The 26,514-nt window shown below is 38.7% G+C and overlaps 1 protein-coding gene across 1 annotated transcript in view; it reads left to right on the top strand.

Annotated features, from left to right (window-relative positions):
- The first annotated feature begins 11,348 nt into the window (after positions 1 to 11,348).
- Positions 11,349 to 26,514, top strand: part of ankrd24 (ankyrin repeat domain 24) — a 98,526-nt gene continuing 83,360 nt past the window's right edge. The window contains exons 1-4 of the mRNA XM_063013411.1: positions 11,349 to 11,372; positions 11,556 to 11,620; positions 13,121 to 13,245; positions 24,402 to 24,490. Coding sequence (XP_062869481.1) covers positions 11,585 to 11,620; positions 13,121 to 13,245; positions 24,402 to 24,490 — 250 coding nt within the window. The 5' untranslated portion in view covers positions 11,349 to 11,372; positions 11,556 to 11,584. The remainder of the gene's footprint in view (positions 11,373 to 11,555; positions 11,621 to 13,120; positions 13,246 to 24,401; positions 24,491 to 26,514) is intronic.

Below are 26,514 nucleotides of genomic sequence, written 5' to 3'. Positions count from 1 at the left end.
ACAACACTATAGAAATAAAACTTGGATATAACTTAGAGTAGTCAGTGTACAACTTGTATAGCAGTGTAGATTTACTGTCTTCTGAAAATAACTCACCACACAGCCATTAATGTCTAAATAGCTGGCAACATAAGTGAGTACACCCCACAGTGAACATGTCCAAATTGTGCCCAAAGTGTCAATATTTTGTGTGACCACCATTATTATCCAGCACTGCCTTAACCCTCCTGGGCATGGAATTCACCAGAGCTGCACAGGTTGCTACTGGAATCCTCTTCCACTCCTCCATGATGACATCATGGAGCTGGTGGATGTTAGACACCTTGAACTCCTCCACCTTCCACATGAGGATGCGCCACAGGTGCTCAATTGGGTTTAGTCCATCACCTTTACCTTCAGCTTCCTCAGCAAGGCAGTTGTCATCTTGGAGGTTGTGTTTGGGGTCGTTATCCTGTTGGAAAACTGCCATGAGGCCCAGTTTTCGAAGGGAGGGGATCATGCTCTGTTTCAGAATGTCACAGTACATGTTGGAATTCATGTTTCCCTCAATGAACTGCAGCTCCCCAGTGCCAGCAACACTCATGCAGCCCAAGACCATGATGCTACCACCACCATGCTTGACTGTAGGCAAGATACAGTTGTCTTGGTACTTCTCACCAGGGCGCCGCCACACATGCTGGACACCATCTGAGCCAAACAAGTATATCTTGGTCTCGTCAGACCACAGGGCATTCCAGTAATCCATGTTCTTGGACTGCTTGTCTTCAGCAAACTGTTTGCGGGTTTTCTTGTGCGTCAGCTTCCTTCTGGGATGACGACCATGCAGACCGAGTTGATGCAGTGTGCGGCGTATGGTCTGAGCACTGACAGGCTGACCTCCCACGTCTTCAACCTCTGCAGCAATGCTGGCAGCACTCATGTGTCTATTTTTTAAAGCCAACCTCTGGATATGACGATATGACGATCTTCATCTGCACTAATGCACTGGCACAGAAAGATGTTCTCTCTCTTTAATTTTTTATTTTATGCTGCAGTACATTTATTTTGCGAAGTTGCTCAGACTGGCTTAAAGTGGATTGGCATAGACCATTTAAATCATCAGAATCTTCGGCTTCACTAATAGACTACTGAAAAAAGAATCAAACAATGAATGAATGTCTGCAGCAATGCAATCAGTACACAGTTTGGATTTTCACTGTAGTAACACACCCAGCAGAAGTTGAAAACATTCAGGGCTTTAAGCATACATAGATGGGCGGGTGGGCACAAAGGTGGATGGATAGATGAATAGATACTGTCAGCACCAAAACTGTAAAGAAGCAAGTTGTTCCACAATATATTTTAATACATATTTTTTAAACACAATATATTTTAACACAAATGTCAGCTAGCACTTACTTCAGTTTTCCAAGATTCAGGCCTCCTTGTAATTTTCTCTTTCACAGCAGTCCTAGAATGAAATGTTTTATGATATGTAGTCATCTGTTGTTAACCCATCCTTTTGTGCTGATGTGAATAAAAGCAAATACCTACACTAATAGTGTCTTCTATGTCAGACACTGAGAGTCTCTCATCCTCAACAGTCCTCCTTAACATGTGGCCATTTTCCTGGAAGAAAAAAATACTGTTTTTACTTTCATATTTTAAATCTGTAGTTAACAGAATGCTACAATAGTTAAAACACAATGGCGCAAATGCAGAATTTGCAGGTGGTGTGGTCACTGTGGTCACTGGGCTTAGATGGTGTGCCCAAGACTTATCAAAATAGGAATAAATCATACTAACTTTGATCAACTGACTCGGTTTCATTGCAACAATTTAAAGCACACATATTACTTCTCATTCGAAAGAAAAATTTGGACCTCCAGTATTCTAAGTGCAACTTGCAGGTTAACGTCCACATTTAATTAATGTGTAGTGACATCAAAGGTGAATTGTGCATTCACAAACTTTTCTATGTTCATTTCTAAGTAATATTATCTGTAAACTTAAAATCATTAAAAGTGATAAGTTAATTATAGTGCAGTTCAGCACTTTAACAGCACTATAAACTAAGTAATCACACCAGTCTTAACGTGTTTGCAAGAATTACTGAGCATTTAAAAAGCACAGTAAGAATCAACAAACGTCAGCTAACAGACCGTTAATGATAATGTTAACATTTAGCTAAAGTCCCAAGTAACTAATTTGAAGACATATCATGCTGAGACCTGGGTTATTTTCGACTAAAATGGCCACTCATTTTAATAACATTTCAGGGAAAATATGGATATTTCTGTTTATTATTATAAACGTTTTAAGTTTATGACTTACCATCTAACTTCAGTGGCTTAGCAGGGCACTGCTTGACGAACATCTTTTTTCCAATTCTCACTTTCCAGTTGACTACAGCAGTTATCTGTCGACAAGATCTTATGCGTCAGATTCTTATGTCCTTCATTGAGCTCTGAATTTTATCTTCAAAGAAGTACACAAGAGCATACTTTGGCAGACTCATGTCTGAAAATGAAATAACTGAAAACTTACACTAAATTTGTATTTCACGTGGTACACCTGACCAGTGTTGCCACTCTCCATTTTAAGAATTCCCAAAAATCCCAAGACTGCACTAAAAATCCCAAGTAACTAAAATCGACAAGATTTATAGTAACATATTTTCACAATTTAACAAAGAAAAAGCGGGATCATTATCAGTATTAATATTTACAAATTGCAATATCTTTCAAACCCAGAGAGTGTCCTGTCTAATCTGATTCACGGGGATCACTGTGAATCACTGTCACAATCATCAAACGATTACACTTTTTACACTACTGTGATTGATGCAGATTTATTCCTGCAATCTATCACAACAATTACTAAAAAATGGAAGTAAGATTCATGTGACTTCATGTTCTCGCGTCCAAGAAAATGTAAGTAAGTAAAGGTACAATAGCCGTAGAAATGGCGAGACTGATCACAGAGTAAAAAATTATTGTTTATAAAGGATATAAAATAAAGAATCACAAAATCAATATAAAATGTATTCCAACAATGCCCCATTTTATCCTGAGAGGATAGCATAAAATTTTATATTTCTTTCAGAAAAAATACACAACTTTTTTGAATATTTATTTATTATTTATTAAGATTTTAATGTCATGTTTTACACATTTTGGTTACATTCATGACAGGACAGGTAATTACTTGTTACACAGTTCAATGTCAAACACAGTCATGGACAAGTTTGTATCTCCAATTTACCTGACTGAATGTCTTTGGCCTGTGGGAGGTAACCGGAGCTCCCGGAGGAAACCCACACAGACACGGGGAGAACATGCAAACTCCACAGAGAAAGGACCCAGACCGCTCCACTTGGGAATTAAACCCAGGACCTTCTTGCTGTAAGGCGACAGTGCTAAGCACTGAGCCACCATGCCGCCCTTTTTTCTAATACAATGCAATTCCTTCAGGGTATCGGACCCAGGCAGACCCCAATTTAAACCAATTGACAGAGATAAAAACTTTCGGCTTGCCAGTAATGTGTATGTCATAGATTAAACTCCTAGAAGATAAACGATAGTTGCGTAACTACTTAGATGTTAAAAGAACATACTCTAGACTGTATTCACAGTGTACATCAGAATAGAAGTAGGGCATGAACACAAAAATAAAACTCAAAGGTATATTCAAATTCGCAAATAGTAGCAGCAAATTTTGTTAAAGTTAGTTGTAAATGATCTGATCATCACTGTGATCATCAAAATCATGACTGTGAAATGAAAAATGTTATGTGTATGTAGTTGTATATGTGTGTAGTTGATTAGGGTAATGTGTCTGTAACAGCGTCAGACCACCTTTTATGCCCCTGTAATAAACATAGAATTTTCACAAAAGTGTATGATGTCCAGCAGGGTCATTGATAGCAATGAACATGATGTACTAATAATTTGCTTTACTAGCCCAGATCATTCCCTGTAACAACTGCAATAGACAGGGACAACATAAACAAATTAGAATTAGAGCCAATAGAAGTAGACATATAATGGAAATGAGCCAGTGAAACCAACCTCCACCTAGGTTTCTAAACCAGGAGAACCAGAATGTATTGACCTTTGGTTGTGTATTGATGGCCTTTCTCATATCTGATATAATATCAGATATATTGTTGTAATCATCAGAAATGTAGAAACAACATGAAGAATTAAGTACTTTGCATACGCCGCCTTTCTCAGCCATCAAGATATCTAAAGGGATTCTGAATGACGTCTTCACCTATTGATTGCATTTCTTTATTAACCATAGACAAAGCATCAGAAGTGTCGTTAGACAGCTTCAGGATAGACCAGACCAGAACAGTAATCTTGTTTAAGGCTGTGGTTGTCCCTGCTCCCAAGAACAGAGACCAATCTAAGTTACCAGCTGGTGAGGTACATGGGTAAGCTAAAACATATATATTAAACTTGCCTGGTACACTCCTCTCGCTACGCCGAGGTCTATGATTAGTAATGGGATTTATAATGTATACACAGTTTTGGCATGACAATGGCGGGATAACAGCATACCGTCAAATGCCATTGTTGGGCCACAGTACCAGAAAAATACAACAAGCTCTTATCCCACATACCTACATAGTGGATGTTGTGGATGATAGCCAACAAAAGGACACTTGAAAGGTCATTTTTTGCAAGTGGGCAGAGTCACTAACTTTTTTAGTATATATATATATATATATATATATATATATATATATATATATACTGTATACTGTATATATACAGTGTATCACAAAAGTGAGTACACCCCTCACATTTCTGCAAATATTTCATTATATCTTTTCATGGGACAACACTATAGACATGAAACTTGGATATAACTTAGAGTAGTCAGTGTACAGCTTGTATAGCAGTGTAGATTTACTGTCTTCTGAAAATAACTCAACACACAGCCATTAATGTCTAAATAGCTGGCAACATAAGTGAGTACACCCCACAGTGAACATGTCTAAATTGTGTCCAAATTGTGCCCAAATGTGTCGTTGTCCCTCCCTGGTGTCATGTGTCAAGGTCCCAGGTGTAAATGGGGAGCAGGGCTGTTAAATTTGGTGTTTTGGGTACAATTCTCTCATACTGGCCACTGGATATTCAACATGGCACCTCATGGCAAAGAACTCTCTGAGGATGTGAGAAATAGAATTGTTGCCATGGTGATGGTGGACGCTGGCGCATTTGGCTGCCGCTACCGTTACCGTATTTTACCGTATTTTATTGTATTTTTATCGTTTTTCGTTTTCATCTTTTTACACACCTTGTGGATCTATTTCTTTTATGTTACTTTTGATACTTTTATTTGTGCTTTTGATACTTTTTGTTCTTTCTACTGTACATCGCGTCTGCGGCCGGTGGTGAACGGTGGATGAGTTTTCCTGGGATCGGCACGATGTTGAACTATTCCGTTGACCAGCTGAGGAAGTTCAACAACTGCACTACTCCATCGTGTATTTCAGTCATCAAACAGCTTGGACTCCTTCGCCGGCCTCGTTATATTCACAGGGGCTCCCGGAGAAAGCTTGTTTATCTTCGAAACGGTAACGCTATTCCATCCTTCTGGTCAGCCGTGCGCACTGTCGCTCCGCAAACACGTCATCAGAGCGCTGCTGCCTTGCACACCAGTAGCGGTGTAGTCTCCATGACAACGCTGTCCACGGAGTGGGATGGGAAACGCGGAGTGGACTTAGCAAATCTCCGTTCTCTTCCTCGTTCCTCACAGCCAACTACACAACAATACCACTTGAAAATGGCATTGCTTAATGTTCGTTCACTCAACACAAAAAGTACTGTACTTAGTGAATTTATATCTGACAGTGAACTAGACTTTTTCTGTCTCACTGAAACTTGGCATAAACCCTTGGATTATTTTACGTTAAATCAGACCACGCCAATGGGATACTCGTATATTGATGAACCTCGTATGGAAGGGCGAGGTGGTGGTGTTGCTGCAGTCTATAGGGATGATATTAAAATAACCACTTTGTCTTTTCCTGCTGCTCTTTCTTTTGAACACCTGGCTTTCAAGTTGTCAGGGCCTACTCCTCTGGTCACTGCTGTAGTTTATCGTCCGCCAAAGCCAAACGCTTCCTTTCTCTCTGACTTTTCAGATTTTTTAACCCAGCTTAGTGCCCTCTCATCCTCTGTACTGCTTATGGGTGATTTTAACATCCATATTGATGACAACAACTGTAAATTTGCCAGGGAATTTTTGGAATTGTTACAGTGTTTTAATTTCACACAACATATACATTTTCCAACTCATAAAAAAGGTCATACTCTTGACCTTGTCTGCTCTACTGGTGTCCTAGTTCATCAGCCGTCCAGCCATGACCTTACTGTCTCTGATCATTTGACAATCATCATGGACATTGAGGTCACTAGGCCCATCACTAGAGCTAAACGTAAAATATCCTTCAGGAATCTTCAATATATCTCTCCCTCTGCTTTCTCAGATTCTCTTGTTAAAAAGATGTCTGTCTGTCCTGTACTGTCTAGTAATTCATCTGACCTTGTCAATTACTATAATGACATACTCGCCTCATGTCTTGATGAGCTGGCTCCTTTGAGAACCAAATTTGTTTCATTTAGTCATTCTGCACCATGGTACACAATTGAGCTTCACCAAATGAAATCCCGTAAACGCCAGCTTGAAAGACTTTATAAGAAAACCGGTCTAACAGTACATTATCAGATTTATTCTGATTATCTTCAACATTACAAAGACGCTCTTACGGCAGCCCGATCCACTTACTATTCCGAACTCATACATGCTGGATCAACAAATCCTAAGACTCTCTTTTCCACAATAAATAAACTTCTCAAACCAGTTGACAATACTACCAATTCCTTTACAGTTGACAAGTGTAACTCTTACCTCTCATTTTTTCAAACAAAAGTTGAGAATATCCACAATTTTCTGACAGTTTCCCCTGTCATCTCTGTTTCTCCGCCTATCTCATCTCAATTTATTACCCAGCCTCTGTCTCAGTTCTCACCTGTGTCTCATTTGGACCTATCTGAGATCTTAACAGGGATGCGAAGCTCCACTTGTGTTTTGGATCCTGCTCCATCAAAACTTGTTAAGGGTTGTTTTCCAGTTATCTCATCACTTATCACAGAGATAATCAATTCCTCTCTTAGTTCTGGCTCAGTCCCTCAATCACTCAAATTGGCTGCTGTTACTCCCATACTTAAAAAACCTGGACTTGACTCTAACATTATGAGTAACTTTCGGCCCATTTCCAATCTTCCATTTCTGTCGAAAATACTGGAACGTGTTGTTGCCTCACAGCTCAAAGATCACCTAAATTCCAATAATCTATTTGAATCATTTCAGTCTGGTTTCCGCCCCCAGCACAGCACTGAGTCAGCCCTCCTCAAAGTCACAAATGACCTTCTTCTTTCCTCAGACTCTGGACAAATTAATATTCTCGTCCTCCTTGATCTTACTGCAGCTTTTGACACCATTAATCACTCCATTCTTCTGTCCCGCCTTGAATCCTCTGTCAACATCACTGGTACTGCCCTTTTGTGGTTAAGGTCATATCTCGTAAACAGACAACAGTTTGTTAATATCAACAATTGTAGTTCTGCCATTGCTCCACTGTCCCAAGGCGTTCCCCAAGGCTCAGTGTTAGGTCCCCTTTTGTTTATTCTTTATATGCTCCCCCTTGGTGACATCATACGTCGGCATGGTTTACATTTCCACTGCTATGCTGATGATATTCAGCTTTACATCTCCTCCAAATCCATTAATACTGAACTTCACTCCACTCTGACAAATTGCATCACTGAAATGAAATTGTGGATGAAAGCTAATTTCCTCAAATTAAACTGTGAAAAATCAGATATGATCATCGTAGGTCCTACAACCCTGGCAAAAACCACAAAAAAATTTCAAATTACCATTGATAATGACACTTTGTCTCCGTCTTCTAACATCCGAAATCTTGGTGTAATTTTTGATAGCAACCTCTCTTTTGACCTCCATGTAAATCACATCACCAAAACTGCTTTCTTTCATCTAAAAAACATAGCACGTCTACGTCCATCACTCTCCTTTTCTGCCGCCGAAACCTTGATTCATGCTTTTATTACATCCAGAATTGATTATTGCAATAGCATCCTTTATGGTACATCTAACAAAATCCTAAAAAAACTTCAGTATATCCAGAATTCAGCTGCTCGCCTCCTTACTCATACTCGCTCCCGTGATCATATTACACCTGTTCTACAAAAACTTCATTGGCTTCCCGTTGCTCAACGCATTCAATTCAAAATTCTTCTATTCACTCACAAAGCTCTCCATAATCAGGCCCCATCCTACCTCACCGACCTGCTCCATCAGCACATTCCCTCCCGTAGCCTTCGCTCTTCTGAGGCTAACCTACTGTCCATACCCTCTAGGACCAAGCACCGGACCTGGGGTGACAGGGCCTTTTCCATAGCTGCTCCATCTTTATGGAATGCTCTCCCCAAACACCTACGAGATTGTCCTGACCTGTCCAAATTCAAGTCACTTCTCAAAACTCATCTATTCAATATGGCATTTAACTTGTAACAACACGAAATAAATGCTTTTATTTTTGCTATTCTTTTTAATAGTTTTTATACTTAGATCACGACAGAAATGTGAAGTCCTAGATCCTAAAACTTGTAAAGTTTTCAGTTTCCTGATTGCATGTAAATCTGTCCTGTTTCTGTCTAATTTTAAGAAATTGTTCTATATTTGTTGTTCTCTCTCATAATTTAGCTAATTTTTAATGAACTGTCTTATGCTGCTCTCTTTGTTTTTATCTTAATTATTCTTGATGTTGATGTACTATTTTGATTTTGTACTATGATTTGTATGGTGTATGTACGTATTTGTTTTGATTATTTGTCTTATGTAAAGCGTCTTTGAGTATCTTGAAAAGCGCTATATAAATAAAATGTATTATTATTATTATTATTATTGTTGCTCTTCACAAAGATGGCCTGGGCTATAAGAAGATTGCTAACACCCTGAAACTGAGCTACAGCATGGTGGCCAAGGTCATACAGCGGTTTTCCAGGACAGGTTCCACTCGGAACAGGCTTCGCCAGGGTCGACCAAAGAAGTTGAGTCCACGTGTTCGGCGTCATATCCAGAGGTTGGCTTTAAAAAATAGACACATGAGTGCTGCCAGCATTGCTGCAGAGGTTGAAGACGTGGGAGGTCAGCCTGTCAGTGCTCAGACCATACGCCGCACACTGCATCAACTCGGTCTGCATGGTCGTCATCCCAGAAGGAAGCTGACGCACAAGAAAGCCCGCAAACAGTTTGCTGAAAACAAGCAGTCCAAGAACATGGATTACTGGAACGCCCTGTGGTCTGACGAGACCAAGATAAACTTGTTTGGCTCAGATGGTGTCCAGCATGTGTGGCGGCGCCCTGGTGAGAAGTACCAAGACAACTGTATCTTGCCTACAGTCAAGCATGGTGGTGGTAGCATCATGGTCTTGGGCTGCATGAGTGTTGCTGGCACTGGGGAGCTGCAGTTCATTGAGGGAAACATGAATTCCAACATGTACTGTGACATTCTGAAACAGAGCATGATCCCCTCCCTTCGAAAACTGGGCCTCATGGCAGTTTTCCAACAGGATAACGACCCCAAACACAACCTCCAAGATGACAACTGCCTTGCTGAGGAAGCTGAAGGTAAAGGTGATGGACTAAACCCAATTGAGCACCTGTGGCGCATCCTCAAGTGGAAGGTGGAGGAGTTCAAGGTGTCTAACATCCACCAGCTCCATGATGTCATCATGGAGGAGTGGAAGTGGATTCCAGTAGCAACCTGTGCAGCTCTGGTGAATTCCATGCCCAGGAGGGTTAAGGCAGTGCTGGATAATAATGGTGGTCACACAAAATATTGACACTTTGGGCACAATTTGGACATGTTCACTGTGGGGTGTACTCACTTATGTTGCCAGCCATTTAGACATTAATGGCTGTGTGTTGAGTTATTTTCAGAAGACAGTAAATCTACACTGCTATACAAGTTGTACACTGACTACTCTAAGTTATATCCAAGTTTCATGTCTATAGTGTTGTCCCATGAAAAGATATAATGAAATATTTGCAGAAATGTGAGGGGTGTACTCACTTTTGTGATACACTGTATATATATATAAACTTAATATAACTTAATATATGTTTGCAGCTGGAATGACCACAGAGCAGGTATTATTTGGGTGGTGGATGATTCTAAGCACTGCAGTGACAGTGTTAGTGTGTGTTGTGCTGGTATGAGTGGTTAAGACACAGCAGCGCTGCTAGAGTTTTTAAACACCTCACGGTCACTGCTGGACTGAGAATAGTCCACCAACCAAAATATCCAGCCAACAGCGCCCCGTGGGCAGCGTCCTGTGACAACTGATGAAGGTCTAGAAGATGACCAACTCAAACAGCAGCAATAGATGAGGGATCGTCTCTGACTTTACATCTACAAGGTGGACCAACTAGGTAGGGGTGTCTAATAGAGTGGACAGTGAATGGACACGGTATTTTAAAAAAACCAGCAACGCTATTGTCACTGCAATGCTGAGAATCATTCACTACCCAAATAACACCTGCTCTGTGGTGGTCCTGACCATTGAAGAACAGGGTGAAAGCAGGCTAAAAGAAGTATTTAGAGAAACAGATGGACTACAGTCAGTAATTGTAGAACTACAAAGTGCTCCTATGTGGTAAGTGGAGCTGATAAAAGGAACAGAGTGTGGAACAAGGAGGTGGTTTTAATGTTATGGCTGATCAGTGTTTGTTATAAACGTATATCTACAAATATCCAGAGAATACATATATGTTATAATAATATATCGCCTTACAGGTAACATATATGTAAAAACCATTATTGATATAGGGCATATACTGTACGTCATATATTTCATTTTCGTGTGGGTTCACCCGGTTTACCCCCACACACCTGCGTGTTACCTCCCTCCAGGTTTGTCAGCACTGGTTCGACTACAAGCATCTGTTCAAATAGGCGCGTGTAGCGGATCCATATTGACATGTGAACCGACAGGAAGTCCAACCCCAATGTGCATAAATAGTGGACAGGTGTGAAAGAAAACGTGTCCTTACCCCGGTACTCTCCCACTAAAATCTCCAACTGTTTCTCTCCAGGTTGATGACACAGCAGAGCCGAGAGTCATGTTTGCAGTTACCAGCACATGTTTAGGATTTGTCGTGTAGGCGTGGTTTCATTTTATTGACAGCTACTTAGAAGAAGCGTCGATACGGGTACATTTAGCGCATTTGTAATCGAACCGTAACGTAATGTAACCGCTTTCTTTCAGCTGACCGGTTAGGTTTCGTGCGAAGTAAGGCAAGACCACCTTGGTTTATTACTGTTTAAATGTCATACCCGTTTACCACACATTTTAAGTTTACGGTCTCTTAAAAGAAGGGTCATATTTATCATTTAATGTTTTTATCTGTTTACATTTACCGTAAATAATGAGTTTGCGGATTTATATTTCCTGTTTTGGTTATGTTTGTTTTAGCAGTACACACACTTTAACGTTACGTGATAATGAAGACCTTAAAAGCAAAGTTCAGTACGTCGGAGGTAAGACAATGTTTATTGTTTCTTAGCATGATAATTTAGATTTTCTTAATTTAATGGGTTTCATGGGCTATATGGTGGCGGTTTCATCTCACATATGGCCTCAGTCGTAATCTGAGATCTCTTTCAATGTGTTTAATTATTTAAAAACAGGCACACACGGAATGCTTGCTACTATATAGTAGTTGTATCATGTTATCTGGCGTTACATTTAAACTTTATATATTACATAAAGAAGGACACTTGGTGATGGAAGCACTATCAAAGTTCTTGTTAAAGATGGGTAAAAACGTGACAAATTAGTAAAAACATGAAACACAGACCATAAGAGAAAAAACTACTTTTAATTCATCACAACAACAAAACCAAAACACTTTATTACAAGTAGTTGCACCCCTGAATTTAGTACTTTAGTCATCTTCTAGTTTCTTTTTTGTTGACTCTCTTTTTCAACCACACAGGACAAGACATTTATTTTAGTCAACTGCAATGGGCTTAAACACAGCACTGAACAGCAGTGCTGTCTGTGTGATCTGTGTGCTGTCTGTGCGCACTTGCCCTTTAAACACTGAAATTCCTACAGATTCCTTAAATCGTTTAATGGTATTATGCAGTGTGCAGGGAGAAGTATGCAAATCTCTTCCAAGCTTTCTTTCATTGTTTTTAAAAATGTCAATAATTTTCTCATGCATTTGTGGACCACCTGGAGATCCTCTGCCCCTCTTTGCTCATCAGAGATTTAGCTTTTTGTGAATAGTGCTTTTGTACCAAATCATGATTACAATCACCTGTTGACCTCACCTATTTGAAATCACATCATCGTTTATTTTATTATTTTATTTATTATTTTTTCTCACTAATAGCTCTAAATTGCTCTGTCCTAACTTTTTTTGCAATGTGTTAAAGGCCTGAAATGCAGGAATTAATGTAAATTGACAAATAAAATGGAGTTGACCAAACAAAACATGAAATGTCTTTACATTTACAGCATTTAGCAGATGCTTTTATCCAAAGCGACTTACACAGTGAGCGGAACACAATGAGCAATTGAGGGTTAAGGGCCTTGCTCAGGGACCCAACAGTGGCAACTTGGTGGTGGCGGGGCTTGAACCAGCAACCTTCTGTTTACTAGTCCAGTACCTTAACCACTGAGCTATCATTGGCCCCTATGTCTTGGGACATAGGGGCCAATGATAGCTCAGTGGTTAAGGTACTGGACTTAGCATTTACTTTAACTTTTATTTCATTACAATATGAATCCAAATTCATATTGTAATGAAATAAAAGTAAATGTAAGAAAAACACTTTTTAAAAAGTGTTTAAAAAAGTTAACTTAAGCATTTTCCATACTATCACAACATTTTCTGATTTGGGGTTTTACATTTTCCTGGAGCTTTTATCCAAAGAGACTTACAGTTGTTACTGAATACAAGGTAAGTAAAAAAATTGAAATAAAAAAAAATTAACTAAACAGTTGTTGTGTTGGTTTGTTGTCAAAAACAGTCCTGGAATAAGAGGGATGAAAGGCTGCTGCAAGCTGTGGAGCAGGATGAACCAGAAAAGGTGGCAGCCCTGTTGATGAAGAAAGGCCTTTGTCCCTCTAAACTAGATTCTGAAGGAAAGTCAGCGTGAGTAACATATTCATATACAGCATATTCTAACATTTTTACTTAAATAGGCCAGGCCATGTAGCACTTTGTAAGTTAGCATATTGCTGTACGTTATTTGTGCAGTGTGCCAGAGTAAATAATTCACTTTTTAATTTGGACTTGAGAATTAAGACAGTTTGAACTCCGAACAGAGGCAGGTCTTGCTGCTTGTGAATAAAGTAAACATGCTGAGTTGAAGTGCTGAATAATTTCACTTAAATACTTTGTAGACTGGTCATGTACCACTTTATAAGTTAACTTAGCAGATTGGTGTACACTATTTGTGCAAAATATGATATGAACAAAATCATTAATAACATGCATGAGACACTGGCATCCCTAATTATTACAACATAAGTAAATTAATGAGAACTAGGAACACCCATGAAGGCTCTTTTGGGACATCACCTTTCACATCCCCCACAGTCAACAATCCCGAGTTATCACTATCGTGTATGAGTGGCAGAATAACAGCAACCCAACATCTCTGATTACCACAAATCTCTATGACTATGAACCCCAAGCTCTCTACCCTTTGTCTAAAGCTGAGGTGGACAGTCTCTGTTGTAAAGGGCCGGTCTCAGCACAGCCAGATTACCTAACATATCATAAGGAACTTGGCCAGCAGATTGTCCAGATCCCCAAAACTATAGCCACACATCCCTGATTTATAAAGACTAACTAAAAGCCTGAGTAAATAATTGTGTTTTCAACTTTATTTAAGAATGAAGTGTGTATGACCCCTGAACAAAGGCAGGGGGAACCAAAAATAGCCTTGCAGCTTGAGAATGAAGTAAACATGCTGGGCTGTAGTGCAGGCCATTTAGCACTTTATATGTTAGTAAAAGTATTTTGTAATTAATCCAGAATTTCATTGCCAGCCAGTGCAGAGATGATAAAATATAATGATTAATTTGATCAAACTTTCTAGTTTTAGTTAGCAGTTTAGTTTGAGGTGCTGCATTTTAAACCAACTGGAGCTTGTTTTTATGGATCTTCCAAAGCATCCAGTGAGAAGGGCATTTCATTAATCTAACCTTGAAGTCATAAACACATAGATCAGTTTTTTTGTGTTATCAGCAGGAAGTTCCTGTTCTTTGGCAATGTTACGCAGATGAAAAAAAGAACAAAAACTAGTATGTGCATTAAATTAGGGGTCTAAATCCATTGTAATAACCATGTTTTTACTGAGCTGGGAGTCACAGAGAAAGCATTAAGGTTTAGCACTAGGTTTGACGACTTGTGCAGCCTTGGCTCTGACAAGAAATACCTGTTTTTTTTTGTTTGTTTTTTAACATTTTTTTATCTTATTTGCACATAAAGTCAGGTTCACAAGTACAGTTATCTTTGGACATACAGACTGATAATTACCAATAAAATGACACAGCAAAAAAAAAAAAAAAAAAACAACAACAAATTGATAAATAAAAGAATGGATAAATAAGATTAGCAGTTTAAGACTGTTCTTCAAGAAAATATATCAACAACTGCCATATTTGCAAGAGTCTATACATTTTCTGATGCAAGTTATATGTCAATTGCTTCAATGGAAGCACTGTTGTAACCTGGTTTAGCCAGAAATTAAGTAAGTAAGTAAGTAAGTAAATTTTATTTATAAAGCACTCTTAAAACAACTTACGTTGACCAAAGTGCTGTACATCGAATAAGCATACATAACACAACATTATATTAAAAAAGTAAGAACCAAATAAAAATACAGAGTAAGAGACAAAATAAAACAAATACAAATAGACTAAACAATTAAAATTAACACAGCTCCTCACTGTTCAAATGCCAGCTTATAAAGGTATGTTTTTAGGAGTGATTTAAAAACAGCGGCCGAAGGTGCTTGTCGAATATTAGGAGGTAGAGTGTTCCATAGCCTCGGAGCATAAACTGCAAATGCACGATCACCTTTTAGCTTCAAACGAGCCCTAGGAACAGTCAACAAATTCTGAGTGGCTGATCTTAAAGATCGCTGTGCGGTTGCGGGAGAAAGCATACCACTGAGATAAGCCGGGGCTTGACCATTAAGCGCTTTAAAAACAAATAAAAGCACTTTAAAATGAATCCTGTGCTGAACAGGCAGCCAATGTAGTGAGGCAAGGACTGGTGTAATATGGTTTCTTTTCTTGGTATTAGTCAGTAACCTTGCTGCTGCATTCTGGACTACCTGCAAGCGCCGCAACAGAGACTGACTAATCCCAATATACAGAGAATTACAGTAGTCAATTCTTGCAGAAATGAATGCATGAATAACTTTTTCCAGGTCAGAATAGCAGAGAAAAGGCTTAATCTTCGCAATATTTCTGAGCTGGAAGAAGCTATTCCTTACCACAGAGTTGATTTGTTTATCAAATCGGAGGTCAGAGTCAAAGATAACACCAAGATTTCTCACAGATGTTTTGACACATGTAGACAAGTGACCAAGGTTATTGGAGACACTATTGATGTGATGAGGACCCCCAAAAACGATAACCTCTGACTTGCTTTCATTCAGCTGAAGAAAATTGTCAGCCATCCACCTCTTTATGTCCTCAAGACAACTGCTAAGAGATGTTAACGAGCCATTGTCATTCGGTCTAATGGGAAGATAAAGCTGTATGTCATCAGCATACAGGTGAAAGCTGACATTGTGCTTCCTAATTATTTGACCCAATGGCAGCATATAGAGAGAAAAAAGGAGGGGCCCTAGTATGGACCCTTGTGGAACACCACAAGAGACATCAGCAGAAGAAGAGAAATAGCTGCTAATATTCACTGAAAAGGTTCTATTCTTAAAATAAGATATGAACCAATTCAGGGCCTCTCCCTGTAACCCCACCCACTTTTCCAGGCGACCAACAAGTATGTCATGGTCAACAGTATCAAAAGCAGAACTAAGGTCCAATAAAATGAGGATGGCACAATTTCCCTCATCAACAGTAAGTAGCAAGTCATTTGTCACCTTCAGAAGAGCAGATTCAGTGCTGTGCATAGACTTAAAGCCAGATTGAAAAATCTCAAAAATACCATCTCTACTCAAAAATGGTAAAAGCTGAGAATATACAACCTTTTCCAGCAATTTAGCCAAGAATGGTAATTTAGAAATCGGCCTATAGTTACTAACCACTGTAGCATCAAGATTATGCTTTTTGAGCAGAGGTGTAACTACAGCATGTTTAAAGCATGCTGGAACAGTACCAGTGGCAAGGGAAGTATTAATGATATCCAGGACAAAAGGTCCTAATATATCAAATGTCTCCCTAACTATCTGTGGGGGCATCACATCAAGTGGGGAGGTTGTTGGCTTTGTTTTCAGCACCAAATCTGTTAATTCGGAGATTGAAACAGCCTCAAACTTTTCAAACATACCTGGGCACGGCGGTGGAAGTGGAGAATCTATACCCAAGTAAGTAATGCCAGACCTAATTGTTTCAGTTTTTTCCACAAAAAAGTTTAAAAACTCTTCACATACGCTAGAAGAAGTAGATTAACAGATGGAACTTGAGGGGTTGACCATAAAAGTAGAATACATTTCTCAGCCAGAGATACTAAAATAAAAAATAAATGTTTTGTTTTACAATTAAGCACAGAGGCTGTATCAAAGTAAAAAAAAAAGAGCAGGAGAAAAGGTTAATTGAACCTTCAGTATTTTTTCAAGTTCACGTAGCAGCCCCTTCCAAAAAGAATGTATCTTGTCACATAACCAAAAATATGTAAACATGTCCCTTTTTCCCGTTTACATTTGAAACAGAGACCAGAATAATCAGGGGAAATATTTTGGAGGCAAATTGGTGTGAGGTACATCTTATTAATACATTTTTTAGTTAATTTCATGGGTTGATAGTTAGCATAGTTTAGGATATATGCCCTGCCATATAGTTTTCCAAGTATCATCACTTATATCTTTTCCAAGGTCCCTCTTCAAGTGAGGTAGTGAAGAGATACAAACATTAGACAGTAAGTTATATATACGCTATACAAGTCCTTTTAGATTGCAATGACTGTGTAAAAGTTCCTCTATCTCAGTCAGTTTTATTCTTAATTTATCCCTCCCATGTAAAAGTTTGATACAATGACGTATTTGCAAATACTTGTTTATAAAACCCAAATTCTTCCTGAATCTGTGAGAAGGACTTCAGAACATCACCTGAAAACAAATGTAATATTTGTAAAATTTCTGCAGAACTCCGCCTAGAATGTCCTGTATTTAACAGTTGATAGGGGATATCAGAGTTATAAGCGATTGGAGATTTCAGTGATAAATACGAGGGAATTTTAAGATATGACTTAGCATCTTTCCATGCTTGAAGTGTGTTAAATACTTCAAATTATCAGAAAGGTGTGTCATCTTATGGAAACTATGTATAAATGGCAGTAGTTTGACTGGTAAGGGTGAGCAAATTGTAGGCTCTATATTTAGCCTCTTGTTACCCTAAGTAGCCATATCTGCACTGGCCAGTAATATAATTGAAAATTAAATACACCGGCACCACCTCTATCCCTAGGTTTCATTAGAGTTACATCCTGGGTCTTTTGTAATTCCAAATAAATCTAGAAAATACCTTATTGAGGTTTGCAAAAAAGAAGCATCCAGATAGCAATGGATGTGGAAGGATATTTATTCTCAATACATTTATCCGACCAAAAATGTTATTGGAAGAGAGCACCAATTATTTAGCTCTATTTTAATTGTGTTTATGAGAGGTATGTAATTTTTGCCATAAAGATCTTTTAATAATGAATTGGTAAATATACGGAGATATTTAAAACAATTTTGTACAAATGAAAAGGGACAATAAGAGAAGAGTTACTTGTGTCAATATTTAGGGGCATTGCTGAGGATTTGGACATTTTTATTTTATATCCAGAGAAATTACATATTGTATGAGGCATTTTACCAGGGCAGAAATTGATTGGGTTGGCTTGGACATGTACAGTGCATCCGGAAAGTATTCACATCACTTCACCTTTTCCACATTTTGTTATGTTACAGACTTATTCTAAAATGGATTAAATTAATGTTTTCCTCAAAATTCTACACACACTACCCCATGATGACAAAGCAAAATAAGTTCGTTTGAAAGTTTTGCAAATTTATTAAAAATATAACATGTACATAAGTTTACAGCCTTTGCCATGACACTCAAAATTGAGCTCAGGTGCATCCTGTTTTCACTGATCATCCTTCAGATGTTTCTACAACTTGATTGGAGTCCACTTGTGGTAAATTCAGTTGATTGGACATGATTTGGAAAGGCACACACCTGTTTATATATGGTCCCATAGTAGACAGTGCATGTCAGAGCACAAACCAAGCCATGAAATCCAAGGAATTGTCTGTAGACCTCAGAGACAGTATTGTATTGAGGCACAGATCTGGGGTACAGAAAAATTTCTGCAGCATTGAAGGTCCCAGTACAGTGAGCACAGTGGCCTCCATCATCCGTAAATGGAAGAATTTTGGAACCACCAGGACTCTTCCTAGAGCTGGCTGCCCGGCCAGTCTGAGAGATCGGGGTCTTAGTCAGGGAGGTGACCAAGAACCCAATGGTCACTCTCACAGAGCTTCAGCATTGCTCTGTGGAGAGAAGAGACACTTCCAAAAGGACAACCATTTCTGCAGCACTCCACCAATCAGGCCTGTATGGTAGAGTGCCCAGACAGAAGCCACTTTTCAGTAAAAGGCACATGACAGCTGGAGTTTGCCAAAGGCACCTGAAGGACTGTCAGACCATGAGAAACAAAATTCTCTGGTCTGATGAAACAAGATTGAACTCTTTGGCCTGAATGCCAAGCGTCATGTCTGGAGGAAACCAGGCACTGCTCATCACCTAGCCAATACCATTCCTACAGTGAAGCATGGTGGTGACAGCATTATGCTGTGAGGATGTTGTTCAGCAGCAGGTACTCCAGAGTAAAATATCTTACAGGAACTGGGAGACTAGTCAGGGTTGAGGGAAAGATGACTGCAACAATGTACAGAGACACTCTTGATGATAACCTGCTCCAGAGCGCTCCAGAGCTTGTAGCATTATACTCAAAAAGACTTGGAAAGACAAAAAGACTTATCCCCTAAATGATACCTTCTAAGGACAGTAAATAAAAAGGGCCATTCAACTATCGAATGCCTTTTTTAGCATCTAGTGAAACTATAAGTAAAGGATTATAAGTAAACACTGATCAGGGTTGATGATTTAGGGTAGAACATTTTCTAATCTTCTAGCTAGTACTTCTAAATATCTTACAGTCTGCATTAAGCAGACTTATAGGTCTATAGGATGAACAGTCTTGTGGATGAGGGTTATCATCGTTTGGGGCATAGACATTAAGCATTGTAATGTGATGCCCATAGAGATGGCCATTGATAAATGGATAAATCTGCCCTCAGTATCCACCATCTGGTGCTCCAGAGTAAATGGTAGATTTTTATTAATTAAAATAGCTGTCCCTCTCCTTCTAGTGCTAAGCCTATATGAAGATAAATATACTTGTCCAACCCAACCCCCACTAAGTTTGAGATGTTCTTGTCTTGACAAATGTGTCTCTTGAAGAAAAGCTATCTTAAATTTTTTTTCCTTTTAATCAAGTGTCTCAAACCCTTTACATTCCAAGTAATGAATTTAAGAGAGCTATTCATGTATATAAAAACATATCATACCTATTGCAAGTATGCACTTACGGAGATGTATTTGAACAACATTGCAAACCTGACGTGCTTTTAAGTTTACATCGTAGAACTGGGAACAGTAATAACAACCCTCCCTCCCCCACCCTAGCCCTGATTCCGATAAGCGAGGCACCCTACAATCTGATTAGTCACAGTGTCCTGTCAGCATTAAATCAGATATTTCTCAAAACAAATGAACAAGCAAATAGCTCCCTCTCTAATGTCTGTAAGACAAAATATGAAAGAGAAAATACAACGCTACACAAAATACGCTAGAAACTGTAGGTTGCGGCGTGGCCTGTTCTTGGTCAGCGATCTTTTTTTGGTACTTCATTGAGGTCTTGTACTTCTTGTGTGCCGACATATTACCTTTACGTTAGTTGGAGAACCACTTAAATAAAAGGATTGCAACAGGAATTAAACGAAGAAATAATAGTTAACTGGAGCGGAGTTTGCTCAGGCAGATCAGAAATGTTCACAAGTCTAAGTCAAGTCATGAGTCAATATAATACACACAAAACATATATTGGAAATGTAGCGTAGAAATAAATAATATGTAAGTTAAGATAAAAAACAGCAGATTAGCAACTGTATTTTGCCGTTTTACTTAGTGCCTTTACTTTCCTAGTTATTGTGCAAATGAATGTAATTTCCGTAACAAAAAGGTACCAGTTAAAACTTAAAGAGCCAGTGGTTAAGGTACTGGACTAGTAATCAGAAGGTTGCCGGTTCAAGTCCTGACACCACCAAGTTGCCACTGTTGGGTCCCTAAGCAAGGCCCTTAACCCTCAATTGCTCATTGTGTAAGTCGCATTGGATAAAAGCGTCTGCTAAATGCTGAAAATGTAAACTGACATGTTTTGTTTTCATTGCAAAACAAAAGTGCGCGAAAAAAACAAAAGTGGGCAAAATCCAAAACACAGCAAAAAAAATCATAACCATTGCTTACCTTAGCTTATGTTCTTCCAGATGCTATTAAATTTATAACCGTGTGTTGTCCCATTATGAATATAATCCGTTATTTTGTAAATGTGTGCTTATAATTAAAAACCTCCAAACTTTTCCCAGTTGTGAAGTAAAACACTAACTCGTTAGAAAGCCAATCAAGCGTTTCATTGACACATCATCTGTGTGACTCAAACTGAATAAAAGCAAATTAACAGCATTTCTTACTAAAAATTAAAATCAGAAGGTCTGATTGGTTCAGAAAGCGGTCTTTCAACCATTAGCTCCAATTCTCAATTGTCACATAATTAATGTTAACACATGCTGACGACTCTTGTTGTTTACGAGTCATTTTTTGCGAGTCATAAGACGAGTCAGTCATTTGAAACGAGTCCGAGTCGAGTCTGAAGTCGCTGTGTGCGACTTACGTGCGACGTCCCCATCTCTGAGTCAGATAGGATTTAAACCAAGACCCATCTATAGTACCAAACACTGCAATAAGATCTAACAACAAAAAAAGCGATACATTCATTATCAGAGTAAATTAATAAATTATTACCCTAATTAATGTAGTTTCACTAATGTGGTTGGGTCTGAATCATGATTGAAATGTTTCATGAACGATGCGTCTGTGCAGATAAGAGCATAACTGTTGGGAAACTGACTTTTCTAGAGTCTTGGAGACTAAAGAAAAAATTACATTTTTTAGTTTTTAATTTTTTTGGCTGCTCCTGTTTTTTTAGGGGTCACCAAAACAGATCAGTCTGGTACACGTATTGGCCTATAATTAAGTAGCACATCTGGAACAAGATTAGGTTTCTTAATCAGGGGTATAATGACCACACATTTCATATCAGTCTCCTTAGTCTTTATATTCAAGGCTAAGGGTTGTTGTTTTTTTAAATAAAACTTTTCTACTATGGCAGGAAGTAATTGTTTAATCATGTTGGAATAGGGCCAACTGGACATGATATGGACTTTGTTGACTGAATCAATTAGTTTGCTCAATTTGGGAGATTAGCTGCTTTCAGCACTCATGCTGTGCTGCTGTATTGTGTATTGCTGCTTAGTAGGGCAATGTGGCACCAATCTAGGATCATTCTTACTATTCTTTATCAAAAAAGAAAAATATAAAGAATTGGCTTTAATATTATTAGTTAAATAATACAAACCAAATTTCCAAAAAGGTTGGGGCATTTTGTAAAATGTGATTAAACGTATTTGTTAGTTCTTTAAATCTTTATTTAAATTATTTAAATGAAGTTTTTCATCATCTGTCATCTGTCAAAATGTATAACCCTTGAATCCTCGGATGACAATCCTTGAGAAATCTTGCTGTGCTAAATATATCCACATGGGTTCGAAAGTACTTTGGGAAACCATTGTTACTTAACACAGTCCACTGCTGCATCAGGAAATGCAACATAAAATTTATAAATCTATGTAAAAAGCTATTAAGTAATGGACTGAAAGACAGTGGAAATGTGTGCTGTTGTCAATTGAATCCCCAATTATCTTATTTTCAGAAATAACAGATGTTTGTTTTCAGAAATGTTCCTAGTTTTTAGTTTTTTCTAGATCTTGATACTTAATCTTATTATGGGAACCTGGTCAGGGTTGTGGTGTATTGGAGTGTTATGACAGAACTGCCCTGGGAGAGTGCATTGCCTCTGGGAGAGCATTGCTCTTTTTTTGTAGTGGACCATGTCTGTAAGTCCATGTTATGTTGGTGGGGTTGATGTGTCACTCGTTCATTGCTGTCCCTGATTTATTCTGAGTTTTTTTTAATTTTTCCTCCAAGAAATGCATTGTCACAGATGGCTGGATTGTGACAACCAGTTTTTAGTTGTGCACTATCCTATCTATTTTCTCAGTAGCGGGTGTTTTGGTGTCTTTTAATTGTTCTTTGGTTTTTGTTATTTTGGCCAACATATGTATCTGTGGTATCCCCTTTTTGTTTGTGGCTTTTAGCCACAGTGTTGTTGTACCTTGGTTAATCATCCTGCATTTGGGTTAATTTTCAGTTCTTCAGGTGTGGGGCTTCACCTCACTTACATTAGTGAGTTGTAATGGTCCCCACTACAAAAATGCAGTGTTCCTTACATTTACTTTGACTTTTATTTGATTGCAGACAGTCTGACCCCCAAGATATTTCATGTTTTGCCTGCTCAACTTCATTTAATTTGTTAATATACCTCCATTCCTGCGTTTCAGGCCTGCAACACATTGCAAAAAAGTTAGGACAGGGGCAATTTAGGGCTAGTAATGAGGTGAAAAAACTAAATAATGATGTGATTCCAAACAGGTGATGTCAACAGGTGATTATAATCATGGTGTGGTACAAATGCAGCATCCAGGAAAGACTGAGTCTTTGATAAACAAAGATGGCCAGGGGATGCGTGAGAAAATTATTGAAATTTTAAAACAATCAAATTTACACTTCTGTGATGGCAGGCTTAATGCAGAAAAGTAAATAGAGATCTTAGAGCAACATATGCTGCCTTCAAGACTTCTTTTCCAGGGACGTCCATGCATATTTCAACAGGACAATGCAAAACCACATGCTGCACACATTACAAAGGCATGGCTGTGGAAGAAGAGGGTACATGTACTGTTGCACATTTTAAGACTTGTTTGCAGAAGAAATGGGACAAAATAAAACCTGAAAAACTAAATCTCTTGGTATCCTCGGTGAGGTGTGGTGAAAAGGAATGGCAACATTACAAAGTGGTAAATGTTTTACTGTCCCAACTTTTTTTGGAATGTGTTGCAGGCCTGAAGTGCGGGAATGGATGTTTATTAATAAATGAAGTAAAGTTGACCAGACAGAATGTGAAATATATACTGCAATTAAATAAAAGTCAAAGTAAATGTAAGAAAATCAGTTTTTTTTATTATTTGCATTTTCCATGCTGTCCCAACTTTTTCTGATAAGTCTAAAAACCAATGCTAAAGCTAATGCTAATAATGAATACTAATGCTAATACTACAAAAAAAGCCAATGGATATAGAACATAAAGAACTAGAATAAGTACTAAGCCAAATGCCAAACAAAGGAAACAGAAAATCCAACATATAACCATTAGAAATTTAAGTGCTAGAAAACACTAGGAAATCACTGGAAGCCATGAAAAGGAATTACAAACAAGGACAACTGGCAGAGTGAGTGCGAGATGCAGCACAATGAGTCTGTCGGCTGGGCGCTATCTAGCGGACATAATTGGCAGTGCTTGCAGGGAGGGATAACCGGACTATGTAGGCGGGGTCTTCAAACGCTGTGTAAGGACACTGATTGATGGATAGAGGCGCCTGTGCAGAGTGCATGGGTTGGAGGAGGCGTGAGCAGCAATATATCCTCCTCAACTGCAAAAAATCGGGGATCCCCAGCAGCGGAAGACAAACTGACTACACTAAATTGGGAGAAAATGGGAGAATATGGGAATTTAAATCTACAGGTGCTCAATCTTTAATTATTAATTTACATTTACCATTTAAATCAAATTTTACTGCAACTTACCCTAATTTTATGTTTCACAAGATTTCATGTTTCTGTATCACGGGGACATGTGGACTGCTTGGAGGTTATTCTCTCCCACGGTGTCGACATTAGCCTCAAAGATAGTAAAGGTGAGTGTCCTCATCTATTCTCATCATAACTCTTAAAACTGCAGCACATGGCATAAAGTTTAATTTCACATTAAATATTAATATATATACATATTTCACATATATTAAATATTAGTGTAATATGTAATCTTAATCACCATGTCATAGTTCTTGGTGCCAAACACACTGATTTCAGAATGTCAGAAAGTGCTAAACACTAACCAAAAAAAGACAATTAATGAGTGCCAGTTCTGTTGGCATTTAAATGTATGCTTTGGAGTAGTCATTATACAGTTGTCATGCAGTTGTAGTTATTATCATTCTCTCTGCTTTGATTTATTTTTTGTGAAGCATACTGTCATTAAAGCTTATTTGAGTCATGTTATCTTGGCTGTTCAATCACAACAGTTTTTAGAATTTACACAAAATGGTGGGAAAAAAGCTCCAGTAAGCGTCAGTTCTGCAGGTGGAAATGCCTTGTTAAAGAACATAAGGTTTAAATTCAAGTGAGATAAGATAAGATAAGATAATCCTTTATTAGTCCCACAGTGGGGAATTTCACTATGGAAGGAGATGACATTACCAAGAGAACAGGTGTATATGGAAAAAAGAAGAAAACCAGATACAGAACTGTGTGGGACTCCAGTTGAAAGATTGCACATGCAGATCCTCCTCCATGACACCCATGCCATCTTTTACTTTGCTGAGCCAGTTATTCCTAGATATGAGATGGAAAATGATGTGATTTATTGTTTTGAAGGCTGCAGCTATAGGTCGAGGAGGATAAGGACCAATGAAACTTTGACTTTGGCATCATTAAGCTTTTCGCTGACAGCCACAAGGGCTGTTCCTAGTGTGCTGCCTTATGGCTAGACTTATACTGATTGTGCAAGTCATTTTGGGTAAGAAAAAGAGATAACTGACTGTAGACAGCATGTTGCATTAGTATGCTTGTGGTGTTCAGTGGTGACATTTGTGCAACTTTAACCAGTGTGGTTTTTATGTGGCTGTAAGATGACATTTAAGCAACTTTAACCAGACATTAAACATTAAAAACAGTCAGTGAAGGCTTACTCCAAAGATAAAATCAGTCAGTGAATGCTTACTCCATATATAAGATATATATATATATATATACAGTGTATCACAAAAGTGAGTACACCCCTCACATTTCTGCAAATATTTCATTATATCTTTTCATGGGACAACACTATAGACATGAAACTTGGATATAACTTAGAGTAGTCAGTGTACAGCTTGTATAGCAGTGTAGATTTAGTCTTCTGAAAATAACTCAACACACAGCCATTAATGTCTAAATAGCTGGCAACATAAGTGAGTACACCCCACAGTGAACATGTCCAAATTGTGCCCAAATGTGTCGTTGTCCCTCCCTGGTGTCATGTGTCAAGGTCCCAGGTGTAAATGGGGAGCAGGGCTGTTAAATTTGGTGTTTTGGGTACAATTCTCTCATACTGGCCACTGGATATTCAACATGGCACCTCATGGCAAAGAACTCTCTGAGGATGTGAGAAATAGAATTGTTGCTCTCCACAAAGATGGCCGGGGCTATAAGAAGATTGCTAACACCCTGAAACTGAGCTACAGCATGGTGGCCAAGGTCATACAGCGGTTTTCCAGGACAGGTTCCACTCGGAACAGGCTTCGCCAGGGTCGACCAAAGAAGTTGAGTCCACGTGTTCGGCGTCATATCCAGAGGTTGGCTTTAAAAAATAGACACATGAGTGCTGCCAGCATTGCTGCAGAGGTTGAAGATGTGGGAGGTCAGCCTGTCAGTGCTCAGACCATACGCCGCACACTGCATCAACTCGGTCTGCATGGTCGTCATCCCAGAAGGAAAGCCCACAAACAGTTTGCTGAAGACAAGCAGTCCAAGAACATGGATTACTGGAATGCCCTGTGGTCTGACGAGACCAAGATAAACTTGTTTGGCTCAGATGGTGTCCAGCATGTGTGGCGGCGCCCTGGTGAGAAGTACCAAGACAACTGTATCTTGCCTACAGTCAAGCATGGTGGTGGTAGCA

The sequence above is a fragment of the Trichomycterus rosablanca genome, chromosome 17, assembly GCF_030014385.1.
Source record: "Trichomycterus rosablanca isolate fTriRos1 chromosome 17, fTriRos1.hap1, whole genome shotgun sequence".
NCBI classification, from domain to species: Eukaryota; Metazoa; Chordata; class Actinopteri; order Siluriformes; family Trichomycteridae; genus Trichomycterus; species Trichomycterus rosablanca.
The sequence above is the reverse complement of the archived record's forward strand: the minus strand, read 5'-3'. Positions and strand labels throughout refer to the sequence as shown.